Here is a 27,653-nt window from a genome sequence, read left to right as displayed (position 1 = left end):
CACTCTGGCCATTTTCTGAAAAAAGGCAATGTAAAAAATATGTAAACAGTAGGTAAAAAATGCACCTGCAGAAGAACAGCCTAATGTCTTTAAGGTATTTTAATCTGTTAACAACAAAATAATTTACTGTCACCTTTATCTTTATTAATCCTTTTGTTTAAAATTGGCATAAGATGAGGAAGAGCAATATCCTGTTATTTTGTTACATGCTATCTGATTGGCTACAAAATTAATTCAACCAATACAATTCCACCTTTCATCTGATCAGTATACACTTGACACTTGGTAGCAATATCCATGAAAAAAAGAAGATCAAAAGGTGCTATCAAAACCATGTAATAAGCAAAACCTGTACCTTTTTGAGATAGCTGGGATATTGTTTATATGTACTATCAATAATTTATTGATAATCCAATTAAGCTTCAGGGCAGTGAGAGCATAGCCATAAACATGCTGATAAAATTTAACCCTGTGTGAAAATTGTGTAAATAACCCATTTATAAATAAAAAATTAATAAAATCCTGTTGTTTTTTGGTAATTTGGGGCTTATATTGATCTCCCGCTGAGAAACCTGGGTAGGATAAATGTTCCAGGTGATTTTTGCCCCTGCTGGTTGATAATGGCATGTATATTAGCTTTGGGTGACGATGAATATGGTGTTGTTCATTGAAACTTTCAATATTCTTTTGTTTTTTGGCTGTACACCGATGAAAAACTTCATAATTTTGTCAGGTGCGGTATACTTAGGGGCCGCTTGATTATGATGAACCACTACTACAATTCAATTAGCATTTCAGTGATCAGACAATGTGCACAATTGTCCTTGGGCAATTATTTCCCTTGTTATAAAGTGATATCAGGATCAGGATACTGTCCAGAAATTTCTGCTAGCCCAATTCAAAATCACTATCTGGAGCAATGGGCAAGCCTGTTACAATGAAGACTGTTCACCACCACCCACTCCAGTTTTGTCATACATGAAATTAGATGGGATTAGTGGGGGTATATTAGGTATGTCAGGTCAGAGGGACGAAACTGACAAAATTGGCCAGTTTTCAGTGTGTGGACTCCCAAATTCGTCCAGCACTAATTTGTTTATGCAGAATTCAGAGAGAAACTATATGAATATTCAGTTTGTGAGGTGGAGGGAGATTACATCCTCTAATATATGGCAGTCTGTTTGTTTCAGGTAATATTAGTCATAGAACGTTTGTGTAATGCTATTTCAGTTAAGAAACATACCAATAAATATCTTTAATACCTTATATACGTGTTAACGATCATTTTTAAAGTCACTCTTGGATGGTCAACATGCCTGGCAGGGGGTCATTGTAGTAGGAGTGGTGGTCACTGGCATAGTTTCTCGTCAGAACTGTCGGCCACAGCCTGTACATCATTCCCCAAATCTGTATGTTTAGGTTGTCCTTTTTTTGGAAGAAAAAAGTCAGGGCATTGTCAAAGCTTTGGTTTTGTAATCAGCTTCATGCAAAACCATAAGCCAAAATCCTTTAATGTATTAACATAAAACTTTATCTACATGTTTACTATGAGAATATGCAAATCCCATAACTCTGAGATAAAAATATTGTTTGAATTACGCCATTGTGGGACTGGGTTAGTTAATCAAGAATGATGGTGTTTCTGTTTGCACCGACAAGACGGTCAACTGCCTTGATGGAAGCTTTGGGAAGTCATTTTAACTGTTTTCAAACTGTCCATGTACATATGCTGTGCAGAGTAATGAGCGGCCTTATCAATAGTTAGTTCCATATGATACATGAAATATTCGCCAAATCGCTCATGGTACCAGTCAGAGTTTATAGATTTACTTTTGGGGGGAGTGAAACCCACAATTCAATTCTTTAAAATCTTAAGTTTATTTGAAAACAGCTTTTGATCTTTTTTGCTAGAGAGGAAATAATGATTGAATACTGTCAAAAGGATTTTGGAGCGATTTTCAATCCCCACTTCTCGCATATTCCTGCTTTTCTATAGTGGTCTGGCTACGTCCCCGATGATAATGTACTTTGACTATATCAAAAAAGACGTGAAGTATCTGTTGCAGCAGAAAAGCCTTTATGTACCACATGATGGTCTGATCATGTAATATTCATTTTTACGAGTCTGCAGCATTATATTGTAAATGAAAAATTCTTGCCTTATTTTCTTCATTAGAATAGAAGAGGATTGAAAGGCCAATGATAACATATTGTTTATTTCTTCTCCCTCGTAACCCTTGAAGAATGTGTTGAGTAGATAGATAGGTACAATAATTTATTGTGTTTTTAAATAATTCTTTCTGGATGATCAAAAGTTCAGATGGCCTTCAAAATTCGGATTGATTTGCGTCGAAAGTAAAAAAAGAGAAAAAAATATAGTTGAAATTTTTGGGGTTTTGGGGGTTACGGCAATACTTGCGGGTTGGTTGCCGGATGGGGAGCCAAACAATATTTTGTTTTTGGCCTGTTTGACAGCTGCCAGTGTGGCTTCTGCAAAGTGGGCTCACAGTGAGCCATTATGTACTTGCTGTTGGGTTTTTGTATTTTTTAAGCATAGCTGCGCGTCTTAATGCCTTTTTGATTCACTGTTTCAGATGCACACTCCGTTGCATAATTTATAAAAAGCATTAAACATAAGATGGAAATTTCCTAGCCCTGTTTTATGTCCGCGTGAATTGTATTACAACACTGGTATAGAACATAAAACTTTTAAGCAGTAAGTTTGCCTAAGTACTTTAATTAAGTTGTTTTCTGCTATTCTGGAGAATTGCTCAGAATTATTCCGGGTTTTGAGATTATTTGTTCGTTTCCTACAGTGTTTTGATGGATATTATTGCGTTTTATTTCTTTATGAAGAATGTGAGTTATGTCAATTAAACTGCCATGAGAATATGTTGGCAAATAGCTAACTGAGATATAAACTAAAAGGGAAAAAAAAGTTGTAAACTATATGTTTTGAATATTATTTTATCTGGAAAATATTTTCAAACAGGTATAGTATACAATGCTTTATGAATGGTTTGTAGAAAGTAAATACTGTTTGAATTATATATACTGTAAACCAGTGCTCTCCAGTCAAACAGACAGACAGACGGACGAACAGGACAGGACAGGACAGACGGACGTACTGATGGGACGGGCGGATGGAATGGGACGGGACAGACAGACAGACAGATATTATCACTGCCCCAGACAAAAAGACAGACAGACATACATATGTATTCACAGCAAGTCAGACAGACAGGTAGACAGACAGGCAGACAGTCAGGAATATGCATTCACTGCAAGTCAGACAGACAGAAAAACAATTGCATAAACAGTGATATTTGTTTTAGATTATGGTTTAATTACTTTTTGTTATTATTAAAGACTCTTACAATTTGGCTCTATGCTTGCTGATATGAAAAATCTAAATATTTATTGATTTTAAAATGTATATATGTATAGGTTTTTTCATTGTTAAAACAAAAAAAGGATAACATTTTAAATACATTCAAAAGATGTTACATATAGAAAGATAATTAAGCTGATCTTAAAATTGCCATTTAAACTCAAGCCAATCAATCTACACCTTCTAAAACAAAACGCTCAATAAATCAAGCCCATTTAGTGATACCTTCTGATTAACTTATTAGGTAGATTGGTTTAATGATTTTTTCGTCCTGTGGCGAGATATAGGTCACATGAACGATGATATTCTCATTGACGAGATAGCTGAAATTGGCAAACGAACAATGCCTTAATATGATGTATTATCGCGTTTCCAATTAATTACTACACCAATTATAGGGAAACGTTATTTTTTTGTGGGGGAACTATATTGATAGACAATGTACAAGTTCAATACATGATTGGATATGAACTTATGGATTTTTGGATCAACAAGAAAAAAAGTTTAAGATGGGAAAAGCTGTAGAAAGGTGGGGTAAATAGTTGCTTACCTGAAATAGTTAACTTTGGTAAGAAATTTGTTACAATAATAGTTTTGTTAAAATATATTGTTTAAGCCTTAAAATGATTAAGAAAGTTGTAGCAAGCTAAGCAAGCATGCAATACTTTGTAATGAAGATTTTGCACAATGAGTTCTGACTTAGATTTTCAGCACATGGGGTCCAAATTGTTGCATCATGGATGTTCATTGGTAAAACTGCAAGTCTTAATGATTATGTGTGGTACTTATTCGAGGCTGATAGGTGATTTCATTGGCTGGAAAAGTATGTTATAATCTAATTATTTGTTCGAACTTAATTAAAAAGAGTGATGGTAGACGGAAGCATATATTTTAGCCATAGGGCATACTACCCTGGGAAAAACGAAGAATTTAGAATGCACATACAGTGCTATATTTATTTTGTCTCAAAATTAGCCATTTTGTGCGTAAATGTCTGGAAATCTGAGTGATATAAGGCTGCTGACAAAAGATCAGATCGCATTTTATCAAATTTAAGTTCAAAGTTTAATGTGTTATGGCTAAACGTGTTACTAACGTTAAAGAAAAGTTGACAGTTTACCAAAAAATTTGAGATCTGTTCTATTGTGAGTTGTCTTATATAACTGAATTGAAGGCACTGATGCCAAAATCAGCCAATTCTGAGACAAAAAAAAATAGTGTCAAACTGACAATCTGTGAGAGTGGAGCTTTAATACTGAAAAAACAACATATTTGGGAGAAGAATGCAGGCTTGTGCTGATATAGTGCCTACATGGAACTTTGCCAGTATTAAAGCATCTTCAATAAATGTATGCCAACATTTCTTAAATGTAATTATGGAATACATTCAGATTTTAAAATCAAAACTGATTCAGTAAAAACATTTTTTTTTACAAAGATGAGTCATTTGTGATGTTCGTTATCTCGAGGTTGATGATTTCAAGGACAGTGATTATGTAGTAAATTATCTCCTGTAGGGTAACAACGGAAGTGTATTTTTGCAATTGTGCAATGATTTTTCAATGCATTTGGACGTCTGAAATTCCCTAATTCCTGCGATCTTTGACTGATGATTGTATCGAACATGATGAAATATGCACTTAAGCGATTTCCTTATCTAACTAATGAGTTTGGTATCTGGTCGGCACCGTCTTAGAGCACTTGATTCAGCTGATGTGCATAGAATAGGCCATTAATTTAGCTGTGCCTGCTAGACTTTTTTTATTGATTTTTTTTTCTTGGAATTATGATTACTTTTGCACGAAAAATTTAGCCTTAGAGAAGGTTCTAAGAGTTTATGGTGATGAGAAAATAATGTTTTACCTTTTATTTGAGATGGGTGTTAATATGATTAAAAAAGCTTTAGTGATGTAATAATTTTAGACATAGTCCATACCCCCTAACCTAACGTAGAGTTATCTACCCTACATATACAGGTTAGGTTGGGGGTAATGTAGTGTGGTTTGGTGGTTGGTGAGGGGGGCTCGATGGTTGGGTGACACTTGGTTAACATTATAATCATGATCTGTTCTTTTGACGTAAATTCTCTTCTTTTAAAGCCACAGCTTAAATTGTTCTCTGGAGTTATGTGCCCTTGAACTTAGATTCTATGCAAATTAGGATTACTTTTAGAAAAAAATAATTTAGTCACCTGAAAATTAATATGATATATTATTGAAAATATCCATCTGTACAGTATCAGTAGCGTGTCAAGGTGTTGTGTGGGTATTGTCATCATTCCTGTGATAGCTTAAGTTAATTAACTGTCTATATTGGTATTAAGTTTCCTTAAATTCTGTTTTTACCTGCTCTTTTTTCTAGAAAATGGTGATTTATCATAAAAAAAATAAAACCTCATAACCCTGAATCATTGATATATTGTTATTTATTTATTTTCTTAAATCATAAGGCACTTTTATGGCATGATTTGTAATTTAATGGAAAATTGCAAGTCATAAACTGCATCTTAATCTAAAGTTTTGTAGTCTAGCATTATCTGCCATTTAAAGAGCATGTTTCGCTCAAATTCTGTAGTCCTGTAAAACGAATTATGCAAATTTGACAATGTTGGCATTTTTTGCTTAAAATAGCCAGGATTGATGTGCCCAAGTTTGTTGCGCCATAGACAGGCAATCATCAAGCCCAATTCAAGCCACAAGTGTACAAGTTGAGAAAAAATTAAGTATTCCTAAGATCTGGTTTGTAATATTCACTGAATCACTAAGCTTCCCTTTCATGGGTGTAAAACATTATAATGAAGCTGCCTATTCATGGACACAGACATGTTTGTTTCTTTCGAGCAATGATGCGAGGAGCAAAGCGTCAACTTGTTGAATTCGCTGGTAGACGTATTGATTTTGGATTGTGTGTTGCCGATATTCAGAGGGGACCAATTCAACATCCTTTAAGTAGATTGCAATTTCAGCGTTGCATCGTGGGGCAATCAGATACTATCGCTCGGCTTTGATTGGTAACCTTAGCTTCAATGGCAGGGGGAAAAGGTCAGTTAGGGAATCTTTACTTATTGAAATAATCTCGTGCTGCTCATCTTAATGTAAAATAATTTAAACAATAAGGCAAACATGGATATTTTATATATTTGTTGACAGGCCCATTAAAGCTTCACTCACACAGATTGACAGTTTTGACTTTTTATCTTCTTTTTTGTCTTAGAATCAGCTGATTTTGGCATCAATGCTTTCAATTCATGCACAGGCCCCCCTAAAACCAAAATATGCACCATTTCGGAAATAGTTCAAACCCCCTGACAACAGTTTAAACCTAAAAAGTCTCGTTAATGATGAGGGAGGGACTTTGACCGCCTCTGCAGTAGCAGGGTAACGAGAAGCTTACGAGAAGATGTGAATATCAGCCCAGGAAAACTCAAGCCATTTAGAAATCCATGGTTCACAAACTGGACAGCTGTTACAAGAAGCTTTAGCAACAATTGAGCTGGAAGCAATTGTGATCACCACTTTTGCTAATGCCTCCGAACTCTTCCACATACATAACTGGTAACCATATTAAATGATATAAAATGTACATGAGATTAAAGCATATAAGATTATGATTTTTTTTATACAAAATATTTTACAGGCAAGTTTAATATGACGTTAAACTATACAAAGGTTTGTATTGCCTAACTACATGTACTTGTCTGCATGTTGACGCCTACATGAATGTGCCATGTGAGTCGCATAATATTTATTTACCATTCTTGACACATGGGGATGATTTACAAGCTTTGTTGCAATAATGTCTGCATTGTGAAAACAGCAAATGTGCGCTTCACTTTAGAGAGTTTGAGTGATATATTAATAAAAAATGCCTGTAGATATAAGACATCGACTATAACTCTAGATTTATTGACAGTTTATCCTATGGAAACTATATAGAATTTTAAAAATGATCAATGTTTCGCAAAAATCTCATATTTGTTATTCTAGGCATAATAACCTTTGAATGATCTTTTCCCTCAAGTTTGAGTGTCTTTTCAAGGTAACATTGCTTGCTGGAGCCTAATGACACATTCATGTGGTTTTGTGTGTATGATTGCGCATTATGAAAAAGGTCTGAAGTGTACATTGGGTGTTCTCATGCTTCTGTCGCAATCTGGCAATCTGCGTGGTTTTGTGTTGGATGATTTTAAAAGTGATACTTATATTTAAAATCAATACATACACATGCATAACAAACATAAAATTTGAGTGATTAGTTTTAAATTACTTACTATATAAATCATTTATGGAAAATATCAATTACTGATAACAAGATTATGTAACTGTTTATTTAATATTTGAACATGCACAAATATTAAATGGTTGGTGAGTCCTAAAGAATTTACAGTGATCAACTGTTGTTTTAAAAGGTAGAAATATGTAGAAAATGTTTTCTGCACTTTTCCTTCAATTTAAACATGGTATCCTTCATAAGAACCATTGTTTTGATTTAAATTGTATTAATTGTCCAACTGCTTATTTAGGAGTAAGAGTGCATATTTAACATAAAAATAAAATGACAGATATGTTCAAAACCACGGCATGAAACAAAAATTTTATTTATCAGTCACTGATTTTAGGAGTGTGTGTCTCTTGTTAATGGTTAAGGTCAAGGTAACTTATAATGACTTGCTGTTTTCGAAAAACAACAACTATTTCTTAAGTGTTCTGCCGATTATAAACGAAATACATCTAATGCACGCCTCCCAGATGAGTAATTGATGCATATAAAACTCTGTCAAGTGCGTCTAAGAACCTGACACTAAGTGTTTGGGTGGTTCAGTTGTATGCTTGTGTACATTTCTCACTAAGGAAGTGACAGGTACAAACCCCGTCAGGAACATACTTCCTAAGGCCTTAAAAAAATACCTATCTTGATTTAACGATATAAAAATTAGTGTATGGTGATTATCTAAAACATAAATTCCTTTATTAAAGTCCAAAAACTCTTTAAGAAAAAATATTACACAAACTGTACCAAAACAAAAATATTAGGCCTTAAGTTTAATCCTGTAATATTTAGGGACTTAAGATCTTTCGAGGAATTGGGGCCAGATGTTTAGAGACATTCATGGGGCCATTTCTAAATGTTTGTACCAAGGAAATGGAGTCGGAGCTATTCATTATACATTTAAGCTGTAACAGCTGATGGAGTACCTTCACTTTTGACCTTAACACATGTTTCACAGCTTAAACTTAATTCAAGGTCAAAGTTATTGCTAAAATAAAATAAAGGTGATCATTTTTGTCATATCAACCTTCAAAGACCTATTTGAAAGCTTAAATTATTCACATTTATTACTAATACTTTGCTAGCCTGACCAGATTCCTAATGAGTATATTGTTCACTATGTATTTCTTTGCAAGCCTAACCAGGGGGCAGCAAGATATTCATTAGCGTCTTGCCGAGTCTGAGTTTGAAACTCAAGACACATAACAGAAAGTCTTCATTTAATTGTACAATTTTGTTTATAAGAGTAATAATGGTAGAACTGGCAATATCTGTTGCAAATGTAATGTTTAATATTATTTTCACATTTTTTGTCAAATAATGCTACATTAAAGATGACTTTTGACGTTTTAGAATTTACTTTTCTGAGCTTGAATCTCAAACTCAGGAGATCAGACTTAAAGCTGTACTCTCACAGATTGAAAGTTTTGACAATTTTTTTATTTTATGTCTTGGAACAAGCCAATTATTGCGAAAATCCATGGAAAGCAGTTATATAAGACTGCTGACAAAAGATTAGATCGCAGATTTTAATATTTAAGTTCAAAAAATGATGTTTTATGCATTTTTCTTAAACCGTTAGTAACGGTTTATATAGGCCATAAAACATTAATTTTCGAACGGAAATATGAAAATCTGCGACCTGATCTTTTGTCGGCAGTCTTATATCATTGGCTTGCAGATATTTACGCAAAAATTTGCTCTTTCCAAGACAAAAAATAAAAAAGTTGTCAAAACGCTCAATCTGTGAGAGTGCAGCTTTAATTTAGTGGCTAAATTGCAAATCTTTATTTCATTGTAACCTTCCATCTAGCTGAGTATTTATGATGAAATTTGCTGAATGATATTTCTATTTGAAGCTGGCATTTATTAAGTAAAATGCATGGAATAAAGACGATTCTATGCTATTTAATAAAATTGCTTTTCGGAGTCGGAGTCTGAACACAGACTAATCATGGCCCCAGGACGTAAACGATATGAGCCAAGATTTTTAATGATTATAATGGGAACAAATACCGCCAATGTTTATATAGCTTATTTTGCTGTATAAAAATAAAAAGTGAAAAAATAGTGAAACATTATACTGTGCAAATGACTTCAGTTAACTGTGTGAAAATATTAACGCCTCAGTTCAAAAGCATATATGATGCAAAAAGTCGAATGTGAATAATTTCTTGAATTTGCACATTGTAATTATGGAAATTAGTCAATAAAATTTGACGAAGTGGAATGTTTTCCTGTTCATGTGACATGCAAACAATTGTTATAGCTTATTTATGTATTTATGTTTTAGTTTGAATTATTCAGTGTTTTAGTAATATTTTGAAAAGCTGTTTTTATGAATTTTATAATGGAACAATTATAAAACATTTCTGAGCATATGCATACTAAACATTAGAAAGCATGAAACTTGGGGTAAAAAAGGTAAAAGAGTTTAGTTTTCCTCTTAAAATGTGTCCCAGTAGCTTTGGTCGGCTAATAATCAAACCATAACAATAAGTTATTCCACTTTCAAATATGTGAATACAGGTTGCCTGGTAAACGACCCCATGTTATTTTGGTGTAATCATTTGAAAGGTTTTGTTGACTGAAAATAATCTACGTAACAATCAAGGTTTTTGATCGTTGATGATGTTGATGTTGACAATTGAAAATGAGAGGCGTAGAATCGCGTATCTATCGGGTTATCGATAGAGCATAGAATAGCGTATGTATGAGGCTATTGATAGAGGAGTAGAAAAGCGTATCTATCAGGCTATCGATAGAGGAGTAGAATGGCGTATGTATCAGGGAAATGGTTAAATTCTCAAAATATGTGATTTACATCCAATGTCACTTGAAATAAAGAAGCAAATATACAATCTGTGATATCTGTGATGTACTGGTCATTTTTTACATATCATAATCATTATCAGCAAGCAAATATCTTTCAAATGATAACAACATTGTCTTGGGTCACGGCAGGCACCAAAATTTAACATTAAGGTTAATGACCTCTGGGAGAACTGGTTTATTTAAATATATTGTGGTTCGGATTCCTTAATATTTTATCTTAAGTCTAGGTTGACCAAATTTTAAAATACGCTCAAAATCCATATATGGATCCTTCTTAAGATTCAAAGCATGTCTATGAATTATGAAAGATGCTTTTTAGAAGCTAAAGAATGCAAATCAATATCTTGAAGCCAGGAAATTATAGAATTTTATGCAAATTTATTTAATCCTGTTTGCCTCATATTTCAGTCAGAGGTTAATGCCAAGACGGGATGAATGATTTTATTGCCGTATTTATTCTTACTTATAGACTATGAATGTTTACACAGGGTTTTTTATGGTGATATCAATTGCGCATTTTAGTCTGTCTATGCCTCCATACCCTCAGGTGTCAACCGTAGATATCTTATTGGCCATAAGGTGGTGGACCCCATAGTTGGGCTCGAGCACACAACCCCTCAGACTTCTCCAGGCCCATTATCACATTTCCTCTTCCGAGAAATTTTACAGGCTTACAGCCAGAGACTTTTCAAGGTTTAGAACCAAGGTTGTTTCCAGGCAAGAGCCACAGGGAGTTTTCCAGGCACTGAGTGCATGTCCCCCCTAAAGTTGTCATTGTTCACTTTTTTATTTTAATAGAGGAAATTATAAGGTAATAAAGAAAGCCAAAGTGCACCATTTCAGACTAAAAATTGTTTTTAAATACTCCCCTGCCAACATTCTAAATACACCAAATAAATTTCATTTCTGAGGGAAGGGTGCAAGTCAAAAGGTTAAGCCCACTAACTTACCCCCCTTCTTACGTCAGATCCTGGATCCACCCATGAAATAAAGTATTTTTAATTGTGGCCTTAGCTTAAATGCAGACCAATAGCCTTTGATTATTTTTTCATGAAGTACTTTTCACGTGAGTGTTAACAAAATGTAATGAATCGTAACATTTGAAAATTCTCATTCCGTATTCTAATCAGAGCTAGTATGCTAAAAGTTTAAGGGTGTTTGATTCTTCGACACTCATATTAGACTGTCACAGCTTGAAACTTGTCATTGTTAAAGAACTGGAAAAATGTTACAGGGCCGCAATGTTAATTAATGAAGTGCACAAAGGCATAGAAATACTTCTCAATATTATTCATTTCTGACTTGATTTGATCAACAACTGGCAAACAAGATTATGCTAGTTTCTTTATTTCTGCTTTTCCAACGTCTCGGAAATTCCTCAGCTGTTGCGACAAAATCGATGAAGAAACGAGACAGTATGTTTATGAATATGACAAGTTTAACGAAAAATGGTCGAGGTAATCTGTGAATAATATTAGGGTTTGCTAAACCGCTTGACTGATAGCCTCGTGGAAAATAGAGAAGAGATTGGAAATACATTCTTGGTAAACTGCCATGTTTTTGTACTGTCTGAAAATACAATAAAGAATTTTTCATAAGAAAGTCTGAGATTATTGCACAGTTAAATTGAATATCTTATTCCAAGACTTTGCCTTATCATTTTGTATAATGCAGATTTTTTAAATGTACCAAGTATTATTGAAAGCAGTAAGGACATCATTGATAATAGCTAGATTATAGGGCTAAATTGCCAAATGTATATTTAAGGTGGACACATAAGCGTAAAACAGCCCAGTAAACAGTGAAATGATGTTGGTCACGACAGTATGGTGGTTGCCATGCTGGACCAGTTTTCCAGTTAAGGTGCATTTAGTGCATAAAAAATGCATTAAAAAGTAAAAAACGCAAAGGATTTGAAACTTTTGGTTATTAAAATGCATTGAATTTAGTCAAAATGTCTTTTTAATCTACCATAGTGCGTATCAGACACACTTGGGTAACAATCAATTAAATTTGGTAGAGCGGAGCATAACCATATACAACACAGGGTTTAAACTTCCTTTTGAAGACCCATTCGGAACTCCTCGGCCATTTTATTGAAAACAACCTCGGATGTATGCCGGTACATCAGTTGAAGTAGTCCGTATTTTTTTTAATAGTATCATTAATTAAATGTAGTGTTTAAGAGTTGTATTTATTGATCTTACTTTAAATTGATTGCCCGTGAAGTGTTTTATTGCAAACATAATTTAGATTCCGAAGAGTTAAGTCAAAAAGTTTAACTACTAAATAAGATTACTACGCGATCTATTTGCAGCGGACTTAAACGTACCACTTTTTGAGTATATAAACCATCCAAATACATCCGAGGTTGTTTTTGAAAAAAAATGGCCAAGGAGCTCCGAATGTTGAAGACCAGTATTATTTTCCATCTATCAGGGGAGGTCACTTCGTGGATTAAAACCGGTTTATGCACCAAGCAAAAGGAACATAAACAATATGCAGACCACTGTCAGTTTTTAAACGATGCGGTCTTTTTTAACCTATAAATCAACTTTCCTAGAATAAATGTTTAAACTTAGTTGATATTAATATTCATTGAAAATCCATTAAAAATTATCAAGTAAAATGTCCTTGACCTAAAATGTTATCTGAACGCTGAGAGACGTTGGTGTTTTGATTTTTCCTGTCTGATGAGGAATTATTTCCCTTCATAAATTAAAATGAAATGCAAATAAAGCAAGCTTAAGTTGGGGACATGCTTAATTGGATGATAGGGCTCTATTTAATTAAATGGACAATGTTTCGTGGTATGGTGAAATTATCATGTCAATATTTTCCAACAAACCTTTCTATAATATTATGTTGTTTATGTTTAAAATGCGAAAATGTTCAATGGTGACCAATTATAACGACTCATTCACATGGAATAATTCACTTTGAAACTCCATGGAAAAATCAATGTACGAAGCATGTCAAAGCATTATTACCGCAAAAAAGTTATTTCAAAAAAGTATCAGAGCGTCTCTCATGCCATTTGTGGTTCAGTATTTTATTGCCTATTCTGGCGGAGATGTATTATTCATATGACTTCACATGACGTGATTTTGCAAATGCGTCTCAAGATGTTCTTATGTTAGTCTGTGGTCTTGGTTGCTTTTAATTGCGAAGAACTTTAAGTGTTCAGACAGCGCTTTAAAATGAAACATACTGTTGCCATAGAAGTTCTACATACTCGAGATATATCGGACACTGATGGCTCTATATTTAACTGTGCAAAACAACAGTAACTGTTGCTGTATGTAGTTCAGAGTTTGGTAAGTGTTGACAGAAATTGAATGGTAAAGAGAAGTTTAGAATACCTTAAAATAGTTATGAAATCTATTTAAAGTATATAATAGATGTTCATTCATGGTATGTTATGTCCACATCATCAGCATATGTCATGGTCATGGAATCCTGTGCACCTGCTCAGATTGGTCAAAGGTCTTCATGACACTGATCAAATCTCCATCCCATAGAAGCTTGATGAATATTTTTCCGCCCTCTTCATTGTATTGACTAGTCAGAGGGAGACTGCAACAGAAGTCATTATCGATACTGCATCTTGCATCGTGTATCTCAAATAGTAAGACATGAACTAAGGCTCTTTTTACTGCGGGGCCGCTTTTTCAGTCTGGATGCATAAAGCTCCTTTAATAATAACTTTGATCAGAATCAGATAAATAAAACGAAAGGCGCTGTGGCATGTTGCGTTGATCATTTGACATGAGAATGATAGTAAAAAACGCAGACAGCTACAAAGGGTTTAACATCAGCGAACACTGAGCCGTGGAGGACGTATTAAAATATAATATCATAGTCAATATTACCACAATGACTACTCACTGTTTAGTTTAGTGTTTAGACGCGGTAAAGTAAGAGTGAAAATTGTCAACAAGAAATCAGTGTCTTATTGAATTTGTGGAAGAATAGTCGTCAAACGAGTGTATGGATAATTTATGAATTTCATTAGAATGAAAATGGTTTATTGAAAGAAATCTGAATATACAAAAACTGATGTGAAAGGATCGCGTTTAAGGTAAAACTGTTTGAGCATATGGAATAAAAGGTCTGACAAGGCAAGTGCTTGATATAAATGTGAAAATTGTGATAATTTTGTAATTTCATCTGAAGATTGATTTGAATGGTGGTGTTTGGTGTTTAGTATGTATTTATATCATTAAATTCGGAAGCTTAAGGTAGCTACTGACCTTGAATAAGGATAAACACTTTGGATTTGGGGTTTGGCAAATGGTTGTCATTTTCAGTGTTCAGAAATTTGATTTTAAAAAAGCGGTGTATTGTTGTTTGTTAAAATATCAGATTTTTCTCCTTAATTTGTATTTGATTCCTAATAATACTGTGATAAAAAAATATGTGTGTATTTATTATAATAATAGTCTCCTGTGTGTTGGTCTGTTTGTTTTTTATTTGTCTCTTGTTCTCACAGTCTGTCTGTGTGCCGGTCCATCTGTCTGATCACCTGTCTGCTGTGTCTTTGTCTATGTGTCTTTGCCTGTCTGTCTGCCTGTCTGTCTGCCTGCCTGTCTTGTCTCTGTCTGTCTCTCTGCCTGTCTGTGTCTGTCTGTCTGTCTGTCTGTCTCTGTCTGTCTGTCTGTCTGTCTGTCTGTCTGTCTGTCTGTCTGTCTGTCTGTCTGTCTGTCTGGCTGGCTGGCTGGCTGGCTGGCTGGCTGGCTGGCTGGCTGTCTGGCGGTCTATCTGGCGGTCTGTCTGGCGGTCGGTCTGTCTGACTGTCTGAGAAGCTGCTGTCTGTCTGTCTTGCTGTATGCCTGTCTGTCTGTTTGGCTGTCTGAATATCTGCCTGTCTGAATATCTGCCTGTCTGTGTGTCTGGATGACTCATCTGGTTGGCTGGATGGTTGGCTGTCTGTTGGATTTGTCTGTATGTCATTGTCTAGATTTCTGTCTGTCCTTCTCTGTTTGTCTGTATGGCTGTCAGTTTTTTTCTGGTCTGTGAAGTCTGCACATTTATTTTTTAGATTTTAAAGGCATAATTTGTTGCACACACTGGTGCTACATAAAGCAACATTATTGGAAATATGATACTTGTATTTTGATACATCATATGAATAAAAAATTGTATGGAAACAAATTGAATGAATTGAGTCGGCTAGTATTTCAAGGGTGTTACATTGTTACATTGTTATGATGTAAGCAATGGTTCTTTATAAGCAATTCACGTTGAGAGTGCCTTAAAGGAAAGAGGTTAGAAAAAGATGTAACTTAATAAAGTTTCGTTTAGTTTGGAGCTGGGGGGTGGGGTATAGTAAATGTTTGGTTACAATATACTTTAAAACAGACGAAAAGCAATTTTCAAATGAAGACCCAATGATCTGCGCTCTCCTCAAAAAGGATTTAAGTCGCATTTTACTTTTACTTATAGAACTGATGTATTTATTTTGCACATGCATGGTTATTTCCATTATAATAAATGCTAGTTACCTTACACCCTTTTGGTTTACAGTATAAATAAATATCATATTTTTTATGATATACTGTATATGTCTTTCCGATATCTATGCACAAAGAAAATACTATATACCAAACATGTTATAAATGTCCAGAAAAGCATATCATGAATAGTAATTGAAAATAAAATATATATGATATATATTAAATATGTTTATTGAGTATTTCAAATTAGCTAATAAAAGTCACAGCCTATTGCTTAAACCTTAAAGTTTTGCTTGAAAAAGATAACATCTATTGACAATGCCATAAACATTGAAGTTTATTTGGGTTCTTCCATCATACTCCGAATGTAACACTTAAAACATCAGGCTGAAATAACTTCCTGTGTGGTGGAAAAATTACATGTTACGTACACTTTTGTCGAAAAACTATCTATTTTAAAAAGTAGTGTGTATTAATTTGTCTAGAATAACATTCATATGAAAACATGTTTTCGTTTTTATGTGATCATGAAACACAAAGGCTTATCAGCAGATGTAGGCACATGTGTAATATTAATAAGGAGTGAAAAAAAATGATTATGAACAATTGCAAAAACAGTATAATAAAGGGTGTTTACATGGGGTATGGCCCTTAATTCAGTATCTGATGCGTAACATACAAAATTGTCAGCTATGCTGAGCTATAATATATACATTAGTTATCTCTCGGGTAGTTTTCAGAAGTATTTCTGCAATCCCAAAACACATAAAGTGACAACATATATCTCTGGCAGCTTTACATTAAAATCTTGTGCAGCGGAATAGTTTTTTGTAACTTTGCGGTAAGGTAATTATTTTCTGATTTTCCTGTGTGACTGACTCATTCACTGTTCATTCCAGTAATTCTCTCCATTCCCCAGTAAACAAGAAAACTTGGTAACATGTTTATGATAAGCTGTTGAAAAAAACGGGAGTAGAAAATGCTAAAATGTGGCTGATTATCAGTGAAGAAAACGAGGGATGGCGGGCTTTCTGTATGTTTCCTGGTAGAATCTGACTGAATTGTTTTGTCATTTTGTGTTCATGTACACTGTAGATTGTTCAGGTGATAAGGAACTGATGTAGGAAAATGTGAAAACTATTCACCCGACTCTCGATGCACAGGAATAGTTATTTCTGCTCGTATACTAGAATAGAGCAGTCGGGGAAATTAAGTTGAAATAAAAACTAATGTTAGTAGGAACTTTTATTTAGGATAAGGAAGTGTTTCTATTTAGTATAATTATACACGTTTGAGATTATTTCTTTAGCTTCGTACTTCAGAAATTGAGGATTTTTTATATAATTCTAAAGTGGAGAGGAAGTTAAATATTATTACCCATTGTTAGTGTTTTTAAACTATTCTTCACATTTGAGTGCTTGATGAAAGCCTTGATAGTGGTTTGGAAATTATTTTAAAAATTGTAACAAACTGAAATTCAAGTGTTTCCTTGGTTTTTATATTATTTTCCACTTGGAGACTGTGAAATTCAAAATGTCTTTGTTTATATTTTCAGGTTCTTAAAGGAAAGCATGCGTAAAGGAAAACAGACAATGTGACTAATAAAACGAAGCCTGGATCATTATTCAAAACGCAGTTGTGAGGATTACGCATCAGTGAATTTTATCGTTAGTTGTTAAGGAAAAAATATTCCGTTAGTCACTTGTTAAGTCTTATTCACAGAGCGCTGTCAGTTGTCAGGATTTACAACTGTCAGCGGTTACATTATACCATTTTTGTGTTCGGATTTTTTTATCGTTGTTTTTATTCTACATATTCCTCCGTCTTTCATTAACTCCCTGTAATGGCAATGGTAAACCCTGCGGTTTTGAACTTAGCGGCCGCGGCAAATGCCAAGGACTCGCGTTGGCTCACTCTGGAAGTGTGTCGGGAATTCCAGAGGAACAAATGTACGCGAACTGACCAGGAGTGCAAGTTTGCACACCCCCCACCCCATGTGGAAGTACAAAGTGGCCGCGTTACAGCGTGCTTTGACTCTATAAAGGTAAGCATTATTAAATGAATGTTTTAGATGTGAAACCGTATATTGGTTTTAAATTTTTAGTCAAATGAAATACAAATGATTTTAAGCAAAAATGATATATATATTTTCAAGAAATTTTATTCACACATACTAGCTGGTATCAGTTATGCTAATAGATGAATGAATACTGTGGGTCTAGAATGTTTATTGGCCACAATAAATTATTACCCCCTTGACAAAGGCTTTGTGGGTACAAATGTAAAACAAAACTATGTTTGGTCCATGAATTTTATATATAAATTACTTTCAATAGTTATTGCTGTATGCAGCTGTATTTACAAATGCAAAACTCATAATAAAATATCCTAATATACATTTTTATTGATCAATTTCAACACTAAGTCTTATCTTTAATTTAAACTATTTATTTTGGTTTGTTAATGAGCTCAATTTGAAACACACAGTTGTTAGAAACTCATGTTAAACTGGTAGATATTTAGAATATTCATCTCTGACAATATTGCAAAGACTAGTTTTATCAGTGCTTTAACATTATACAAAGGACCTTTGAATGCTAATTGATCTTGTTAAATACCTATATATTGTATATTGATCGTTTACAAAATGCATTCCCAAGTCATGAATGCAACTGTTAATAGTCATTTTATGTCAACTTTTAAAATTAATTTCTCAATTCTAATTTTTCAATGATTTTGAAATTCAATTGGCATTTTTTTTTTTTTTTTTGTAAAAATATCTATTACCTTTCCTTTTAAGTTTGTAAATGTATCTGATTACAATTTAAAATATTATACCCAAAACCTTTGATGTGCACACTTTGAACAGTTATCTGTGAAATATATGTTTTTCATTTTACAGAAATATAAGTAGTATCATACACACATTGTTTATTAGTGGCAAATTAATGGCTAAGTGGATCAGGGGGTCCTGTGTTCGAACCCCACTCGGGGGGGGGGGGGAGGCTTTGTCCATGATAGTACTTGAAGTTTCCAAGGTTTGGTAAATGATTCTCTTAATCACATGTATACATTATAGCAGATTTTAAAACTCTGCATACATTTGTCACTAAACGCTCTGCAGAGCTTATGATAAATGTTTGTCTATGATCATTGTGACGTAAATAAATTTTACCTGTACTTTTAAACATTGATTTATAGTATTTTAATGATAAAAAAATCCTGTCATTTTTGTAAGAAGTTGTATATTAATATTCAGACATTTGCAAATTGTATTCCAAACAATGATCAAAAATTCATTATATCGCATTTCTTTGTAGCCAATGTTAATTTATAATGTAAAAATATCAATATGATAATGGTATTTTAGTGCCTTTGATACAAATCAATCCATTAGAAACTTCAAATGTGCAATTAAATGACAATTTCCATTGTAGACGATTAATAATTTAAAACAGCCATTAAATTGAATGTCTGGATCGATATGATTGACATTTTACATAATTAAAAAGAAATAAATAGAAACAAAGACTGATCAATTGTGTAACAGTCTGTCACATATTAAAACAATGAGTTAAGACCTACATTTCCAGCCAGTGAGATGGCCTATAACCAGCCAGCAAGAAGTATCATGCTTCATCATTAAGACTTTGACAGACATGACAATTTAATATGGTTCCCCGCTTGTAGAAAACACGTTTTTAATCGAAGTCAGTTAAAACATATTGTGTGAAATCTTAATGACTAAGAATTGTCCACATGCTCAAAATCTTGATGACTAAAAATGGTCCGCTTGCTTAAAATCTTTGACTAAAAATGGGCTGTTAGCTCAAAGCCTTAATCTTAAATCATTAAGAATTGACATAATATGTTCTAACTATTACATAATAGAAACAAATATTAATTGCCTCCCTTTGGATTAAAATTGCACTTGAAGTATTGAGACAAATTTAAGTTGCCTCCCTTGAGATTAAAATTTCCATTTAATAACTTCCTCAAATATAAGTTACCTCCCTTGGGATTAAAATTCCATTGAATAATTGAGTCAAATCTTGTAATTCGCCCCCCCTTGGGATTAGAAATTCCATTGCACTTTTAAGGGAAAGTAATATTAGTTTTCTGCAGAGGAATTTTAAACACTTACTTATTGTTACATCTGAGTGTTATATAAAATGAGGGATATTTGATTTCTTTTGTTAAGAAGATAGCCAGTCTGGTGGATTATTTTCAAGATCCATTTACTTCATTTCTTTTCTCCAATATGTTATGACCACAAAAATTCATGTAGTTTCATGAGGGTTTTATTATCATTACAACTTTATAACATGTAATTGTTTTATTGGAAGACGTTCTAGTACATTGAAGTGGTAACATGTGGACTTGCTTAAAAAATCAGCTTCTCAATGAGTACTCCATAGGTTAATATTTCCAACATGCACACAAGCCCATGGATCATTGTTTCTCCTGGGATCATGGTATATTATCATATATATGGCATAGTCATAACACTTGATGAAATTTGTTTATAGCTGTTTGCTCAGTTTATAGTAAACTGGCAAACCTTTATAGTAACAGAAAAATTGTACAGGGGGAACTTTGTTTAGAGGTAATATATCGCTCTTCTATCTTGGATCCAATCAATGCCTGCTTGTAGTAGGAAGTTTTTAATTCGTATCAGGAGGACCTTGCATTCAGTTTGTAAAACAGAGTATCTTAAAATGATAACTTCCTTAACATTTGACATTCTTCAATTCAACTTTTGAAGTATCTTTAACTTAAATTGACTCATAAATTACATGTGAGTCGTTATAACATGGCATCAACATTTTAAGTAACAATATTGGGGACAGTTTCACTATGTATAGCAATGTCATCAACTGGGAACAAAGCTTGACCCAAAACATGTGTAGGCCTTCCCTGCTATTGATTTCTGGGCCATACTCCAGCTTTAACGACAGTTTTAATCAAGTGTTACAAGAGTGTGTTGCTACACCTCTATGTAATTTTAAGTTAGATGACATGAAGTAAAATCTTAATAATTAAGTACAGAAGGAGTGAGCATAGCAAAATCTGACACAGGGCGTTTGTAGCGGATGAGTGGCATTATGGGGACCTGTTAACACATGCAAAAGTTAAAATTCCTAAAGATTAAGCCTAGTACTTAATGATTGCCTTATCATCTGCAATTTTATTGGCGTGAAATGTAGGTTAATTGTATTTTAAGAGTCAAAACAATGTAGTTTTGAGAAGTAATGTGCAGGTGCGAACCTACTGTGCAGATGTAGAGCTACGCAAGACTGTCAGCAGGAGCTGTGGTACTAAAATGTTTGGAACTGCCTTGGAACAGGTATCGGAAGGCATGGTGCCCAAGGACGATACCAATAAAAGTTAACTGTCTGTGCATTTCTGAACACTTCTTAGTAACTTCATTTGCATCACATTCTAGCCAACCTTGACTTTCACTCAAGAAACCTGTGTTATATTACAAAGTATTACCATCATACTGCTGAATGTTTGTTTATGACATTGAAAAAAGCATTATAGGAAGAAATGGTTCCCATAAACTATGTATTCAAGTGTCTATAAGCTCATTACTGGTAGGTTATATATCAAATTCTTCTCAAAACAATGCCTTTGAAGTGCTACTGCTCTCCTAATTAAATATGAATGTCTGAGAAGACTGCATCATTGTTCATTATGCTCCCTATTCTCCTCAAGATTGCTTTCCTAATTTTGCTGGACCTTGGAATGCTTTTATTTCTGGTGTTTGTGACAGCCTTGTAGTTATGTGGCTTATTGAATTTGCTAAACAAATTCTGGTTGAAGATGCTTTTAAGCATTTGGAATTTCCATTTTAGTGTTCTTGTCTGAGGCATCTGCCTGTTACTGATATGTGTTTTTTTTACTTCCCTTGGTTGACACAGGTGTCACTGTCATCAACTGTCTTGTCTGCATTGCATCTTCAACTGTCTTGTCTGCATTGCATCTTCAACTGTCTTGTCTGCATTGCATCTTCAACTGTCTTGTCTGCATTGCATCTTCAACTGTCTTGTCTGCATTGCATCTTCAACTGTCTTGTCTGCATTGTGCATTCATCTTTATTACTCAGAACTGTCTGGTCTACAATGCATCTTCAACTGTGTTGTCAGCATTATGTCTTCAACTGTTTAGTCTGTCTTGCTTCTTCAACTGTCTTATCTGCACTGCATCCTTAACTGTTCTCTCTGCAGTTTGCCATGAACTATCTGTTTCATTGTTTCATTACCTGTATTGGCTGTATTGTGTTTTCGACTGTCTTGCCTGCATTATGTCTTCAACCGTATTTCCTGCATTGCTTCTTAAACTGTATTGTCTGCATTGTGTCTTCAACTGTATCATCAACTGTCTTATCTTCACTGTGCCTTCAACTGTCTAGTCTTTATTGTGCCTTCAACTGTCTAGTCTGTATTGTGCCTTCAACTGTATCATCAATTGTCTTATCTTCACTGTGCCTTCAACTGTCTAGTCTGTATTGTGCCTTCAACTGTCTAGTCTGAATTGTGCCTTCAACTGTCTAGTCTGTATTGTGCCTTCAACTGTCTAGTCTGTATTGTGCCTTCAACTGTCTAGTCTGTATTGTGCCTTCAACTGTCTAGTCTGTATTGTGCCTTCAACTGTCTAGTCTGAATTGTGCCTTCAACTGTCTAGAGTCTGTATTGTGCCTTCAACTGTTTAGTCTGCACTGCATCCACAACTTTCTTATCCGCATCTTGTCTTATACACAACTGTGGCTTCAACTGACTTGTCTGCAGTGGGTATTAAACAATCTAGTCTGCATTGTGTCTTCAGCTCTTTTATCAAAATTGTGTCTTCAATTGTAGAGTCTGCACTGTATCTTATCTTATCAGTTGTTTTGTCTCCATAATCTTGAGTGCTAGATATGTCCAGGTATTGTTTTTTTAATATGATTACACTTTTTCTAGTGCAAGATTGTCAAGGTCATTTGGGAGAAAAGCATTCAGAATCACTTATATTACTGTATGTTTCATATTCTGTTCAATCTGCCAGGCACCTGATTGTTACTCAAATTTGGATATACGATAATTTCTAAATTTAGCTGGCTAGCATTATGTAACTATGATGCCGATCCTATTTTCAAGGGCTATAACATTTATTTGTATGCACTTTGGCAGTTCGTGTGGGAACTTTAAGTTTCTGTTTACTATTCGTCTATGATGTCAGATTTAAAACACATGTCACTTTTTGCAAAATTCATGAAAAGGGAAATCCAAACCTTATGCATTTCTCTTAAGTGGCCTCTCGTGTTATCTTACTCGATGTTGAGCATTTTAAAGTGCAACATTAAAAAGGCGGAAATACTTGTCATTTCCATGGCACTCAGGCGAGAAAAATCTTCATCTAATTGTTTGCAATGTTTTTTAGAATACGATTTAAGAGGTTTTTAGTTTTAAGGAAGTGAGTCATTTTTTGCGCTTAATTATATATTGGAAATCAATTTGTAATATAATTATCTAAATTTAGTAAAAAAATGAATATATGCGATTGTTGTCTTCATCAAGGACAAAACTTCATCAAGGACAAAACTTTACAAATTAGCTTCCTTAATCCATTTTTTTTTATTATTTGTCATGGCGCCGCATCCAAAGTTGCCTAAAATTAGCTAAAAATCGGATTTGCAGATTAGCAAATAAAACTCTCTCTGCATGATGTTATTTAACCTGTAGTGTGCAAATAAGGATATGCTGTCACATTTGACAGCCATGTTTACTGAGGCTAACACTCTGATTGGCTGCTACTGACCCTTAACCTTGACTGGTTTTGTAGACTGGTAGAATGTTTATTTTTGGTCTTGTAAACCAAGCTTTTATTGACTTAGATCAATTATTAATATTGATATAGTCTGGTATAAAGGAAATGCTTTGTTGACAAAATTGATAAATCTTTCATTAACTACTTTTGTTAGAGTAAAGAATGATTTACCATATAATTACTTAGAAATGTTTGCATTTAAAAGTAGAGTATGTTTTTGTTAAATTTTGGGAACACAAAAGTATTATGTTTAATTGAGGGGGTATTGAACACCTGATAGAATTAAACAGTCTCCTATAGCATTTATATACATGTTTATTTCTTATACTTCAAATATGTTTTTACAGAAACTATACATTATGTTACGTGTATAACTTTAAAGGGACTAGACACCAGATGATACAATTGCAAGTAAAAAATGTCAGAAACTAACATAGAATTGATATCGCTGTGTACAATGCATTGAATATTACTTACTGATATATCACATCGCTTATGACACATGTATCTTTTGCAGTTTTTGTGTATTTTTCTAAATCGAAATTTACTGCAATTGTCTTCCACATAAATACCAGTTTATTTAAAAATAGTGTTGGTATATGTATCTGTACTAATCATGTGACTTTCACATGCTAAATATACACACTATTAACTTTGAAACCATTATGCGCTGTTTTTAAAGCTGAGACAAGAACAAAATATTCTTTGAATCATGTAAAGTGATGTATTATCATTTCCTACTAGCTGGTATTGACAATTAAGGCTTTTTTTTTGAGTAAATACTGCATTTGGTGATTTTCTGGACCATCTGGTGTCTAGTCCCTTTAACATCCCCATGGCTAAGGCTTAAAGCTTAAATCCTATAGTTTTACTTAATCATGTCAAAGCCTGGGATGGTAGAATATTAAATTAATTAAAAAAATGCATTTGCCAGTTTTAGCAATGAAAATAGATTTAAACAAATTAAGTCTGATCCATTGTTATAAAATTCTGATTAAATGGTTATATTGATAGTTAAATGGTTAAGATTACAATATTATGGAGAAATTGACTTCTACAGGTAGAATGGAAATGGCTTGACTCACTGGTATAAAATATTATCCCTAAATAATGAAAATATTTTCTGCACATTATTTCAAATAAGACCATAATCCTATGAAAGCTTGCCAAGATGTCTCTGAGGAATATGTAACTAACTTGGTCTTTCCAGACATTCAAATTGTCAGAATTGTTGGATTTAATAATTTTGAGGTTTCCAACCAGACTAATTCCACGATAAAGTCATTTATTGTAAACAAATTAACCCCCCAAAAAGAGGGGAAAAAACCTTTTGTGTATTTAATTTTTGTTTTGTGTAAACTTAATGGCATTATAACGAACGATGTTTCTTGAAAACCTGCAATTATGTCGTAATCTTTAATCATTTGCTCATTAAAGCATTTTCCACCATGTTTTGTTGCTTAAAAAATATTTTTATTATGATTTAAGATGCCGCCATGTTTCTGAATTTGTTAGCCTGTAAGTGACATCCATTAAAACATCCTGGAAAAATAAATGTAAAAGACAGTTTAAATAACATTGTGGAGCCAAGAAGCCTGCCGAGTATTTTTGTCTTGTCTAAGATGTCACCAACGTCTGTTATTTTTTCATGGAAAGTGTTAAAAAAATATTGTGTGTTTTTCTTAAAAATTGGTTTTAACACTGACAGGCTGTGAAATGGATCACCAGTTGATGTTGTATCATGTATGCATGACAAATGTATTTCTTTCCTTCAAGAGGCAAAAACAAACTAGGTTCTGTACTATTAAGGTCATCTAAATATGGCAGTGTTTCATGCTGCTGTTTGCAGCTCATCTGGTGTGTTGTTGTTTTTTGATAAAAATATGAAGGTATTGTGAATACCTTGGTGTGGGCCTTGTCAGCATCACCAGTGTCATTGCGTCAAGCAAAATGTATACCCTCCAGCCATAACCCAAAAACATTCAAGATATTCAAATGAAACTAATGGTCCACATGTTGCCAGAGACTATATGCACGTGTATAGCAAGGTCCATAACTAACTATGGTTGAGCTGTGTCCCTTTTCTGATATAAAGAAACAACAGACGGGCATTAGGGTTTGCTCCTAAGAGCATTGGGGTTCGCTCCTAGGAGCATTGGGGTTCGCTCCATGGAGCATTGGGGTTTGCTCCACAGAGCATTGGGGTTCTTGGGGTTTGCTCCAGGGAGCATTGGGGTTTGCTCCGCAGAGCATAAGAGTAAGCTCCACAAAGCATTAGGGTTTGCTCCACAGAGCATTAGGGTTTGCTCCACAGAGCATTAGGGTTTGCTCCACAGAGCATTAGGGTTTGCTCCACAGAGCATTAGGGTTTGCTCCACTATTTGGGATTTATTTTAAGTTGGCCATAAAACTTTCATAGCACTTGTTACCCACTTTTAAGATAAGGTTTTGATACAAATGTGCTGATAAACTATCAGAACGAACAATGCGGAAAATAAAACATAGATGTTGAATAAATTTGAACAGAAAATCTTGGAAACCTAGCCTGATAGGTTATCAGGTCTTTTGGCCAGAGTAATGATCCTGTTTGCAAATCTTGAAGACTTTAACTGATAATGGACTTATCACCTTTAAATATGAGGCCCTGGTAGGGGCTGAAGATTGTTTAAATTTTGCTCCTTGTTATGATTGCGTTGTAGACTTGAGACTGTTTCATTAAGAAATTTAATAAGATGTGATTTTGTATCTTTAAGGCAGTTTGTAAAAATAGATATTTCATTGTGTTTGAAAGGCTTATCAGTATAAATGTTACAGAAGGTTTAAAATAAATTTTTGATACCCCATCAAGTAGTTGAACGTGACTGTAAAATTTAATTACGAATTAATACGGAAACATTGTCATGCACATTAGACAAATGTAATAAAGGATAGATATCTCTTTTTGAAAAGAGGTATTCAAATTCACTTGTATTTATTTTAAAGCGACAATTTAAATAAAACCAAAAATAAGATAGAGAAAAGAGGTTGCCATACTGATTTTTCCTTTTTTTTCTTTTGTTAAATAATATTTTTTATCAGCTAGTTATCTCCCTTTAAAATGAAATTCATATGAAGTTAAATGGTCTACGTTTTTAAAGGGGAAAGGCATAAAACATGAATTGAAAGAAATTGCACTCAAAAAAAAATAATTCCCAGCTCCGGTATAAGGTGCCCCATTGAGGGAGGGACCTAATTCACCTAATCTTTGGGTATAGAAAGCGGTCAGGGCTGATAACTGCCGTCCTCTACTATAGAATCACTGGGGTTTATTTGCATGCTGTATTAGTTTATGATAAGCTATTATGTACTTAGATAAGTATTACACAGACTGTATACCCCAATTCGGCTGTTTATGGTTTTATATATTTATAGAGGGTAGAATTTGTGATCTGTGGTCAGTTTTAGTCGAGTTGGTTAGTTGACCGCTAGTAATTTGGATTTGTAGTGTTGAGTTTGGTTATTTTTTTGGCCAATTTTCTGCCAGTTTGTGTGCTACTGCTGAGAATACAATGGATCCCAATATGCATCAGGTTGGTTTTTTAAGTGTTTTTTTGTAATAATGAAAATGGATATGTATTTTAGTCACATTCATTCTTGTAAATGTGGGTGTTAAAATCTATTAGATGATTGGTATTTTCTTACAGAATTAAGCAGTGGTTCATAGTGGCCATAACAAAAAATGTTTGAAATAGTTTATTCTTGATAAGGGCTTTTAAATCAAACATTCCTTAAACAAATGGAAATTAAATCCTAGGAAGGCCATTAATGCAACAGCCATTTTATATCGCTGAGAATGAGGCTTGGAAAAGTATTAATTTAAAAAAATACACGGAGAGCATCCTACACATTTGCTA

At 33.9% G+C, this 27,653-nt stretch overlaps 1 protein-coding gene across 21 annotated transcripts in view; it reads left to right on the top strand.

The window, feature by feature from the left end:
* LOC128219795 (muscleblind-like protein 1) overlaps nucleotides 1–27,653 on the top strand; it is a 122,850-nt gene that overhangs the window by 44,251 nt on the left and 50,946 nt on the right. For 17 of the 21 annotated variants that reach the window (XM_052927822.1, XM_052927810.1, XM_052927825.1 and 14 more), the window contains one exon: nucleotides 17,507–17,995. In XM_052927822.1, the coding sequence (XP_052783782.1) occupies nucleotides 17,795–17,995 (201 nt within the window). In that variant the 5' untranslated portion in view covers nucleotides 17,507–17,794. Of the gene's footprint in view, nucleotides 1–2,787; nucleotides 2,993–14,126; nucleotides 14,577–16,886; nucleotides 16,985–17,056; nucleotides 17,183–17,506; nucleotides 17,996–27,653 lie in introns of those variants that run through there. The other 4 variants (XM_052927815.1, XM_052927812.1, XM_052927818.1 and 1 more) reach the window with 4 other exon arrangements.

Source organism: Mya arenaria, chromosome 15 (genome assembly GCF_026914265.1).
Source record: "Mya arenaria isolate MELC-2E11 chromosome 15, ASM2691426v1".
Classification (NCBI taxonomy): domain Eukaryota; kingdom Metazoa; phylum Mollusca; class Bivalvia; order Myida; family Myidae; genus Mya; species Mya arenaria.
This window is presented reverse-complemented; position numbering and strand designations above follow the sequence as displayed.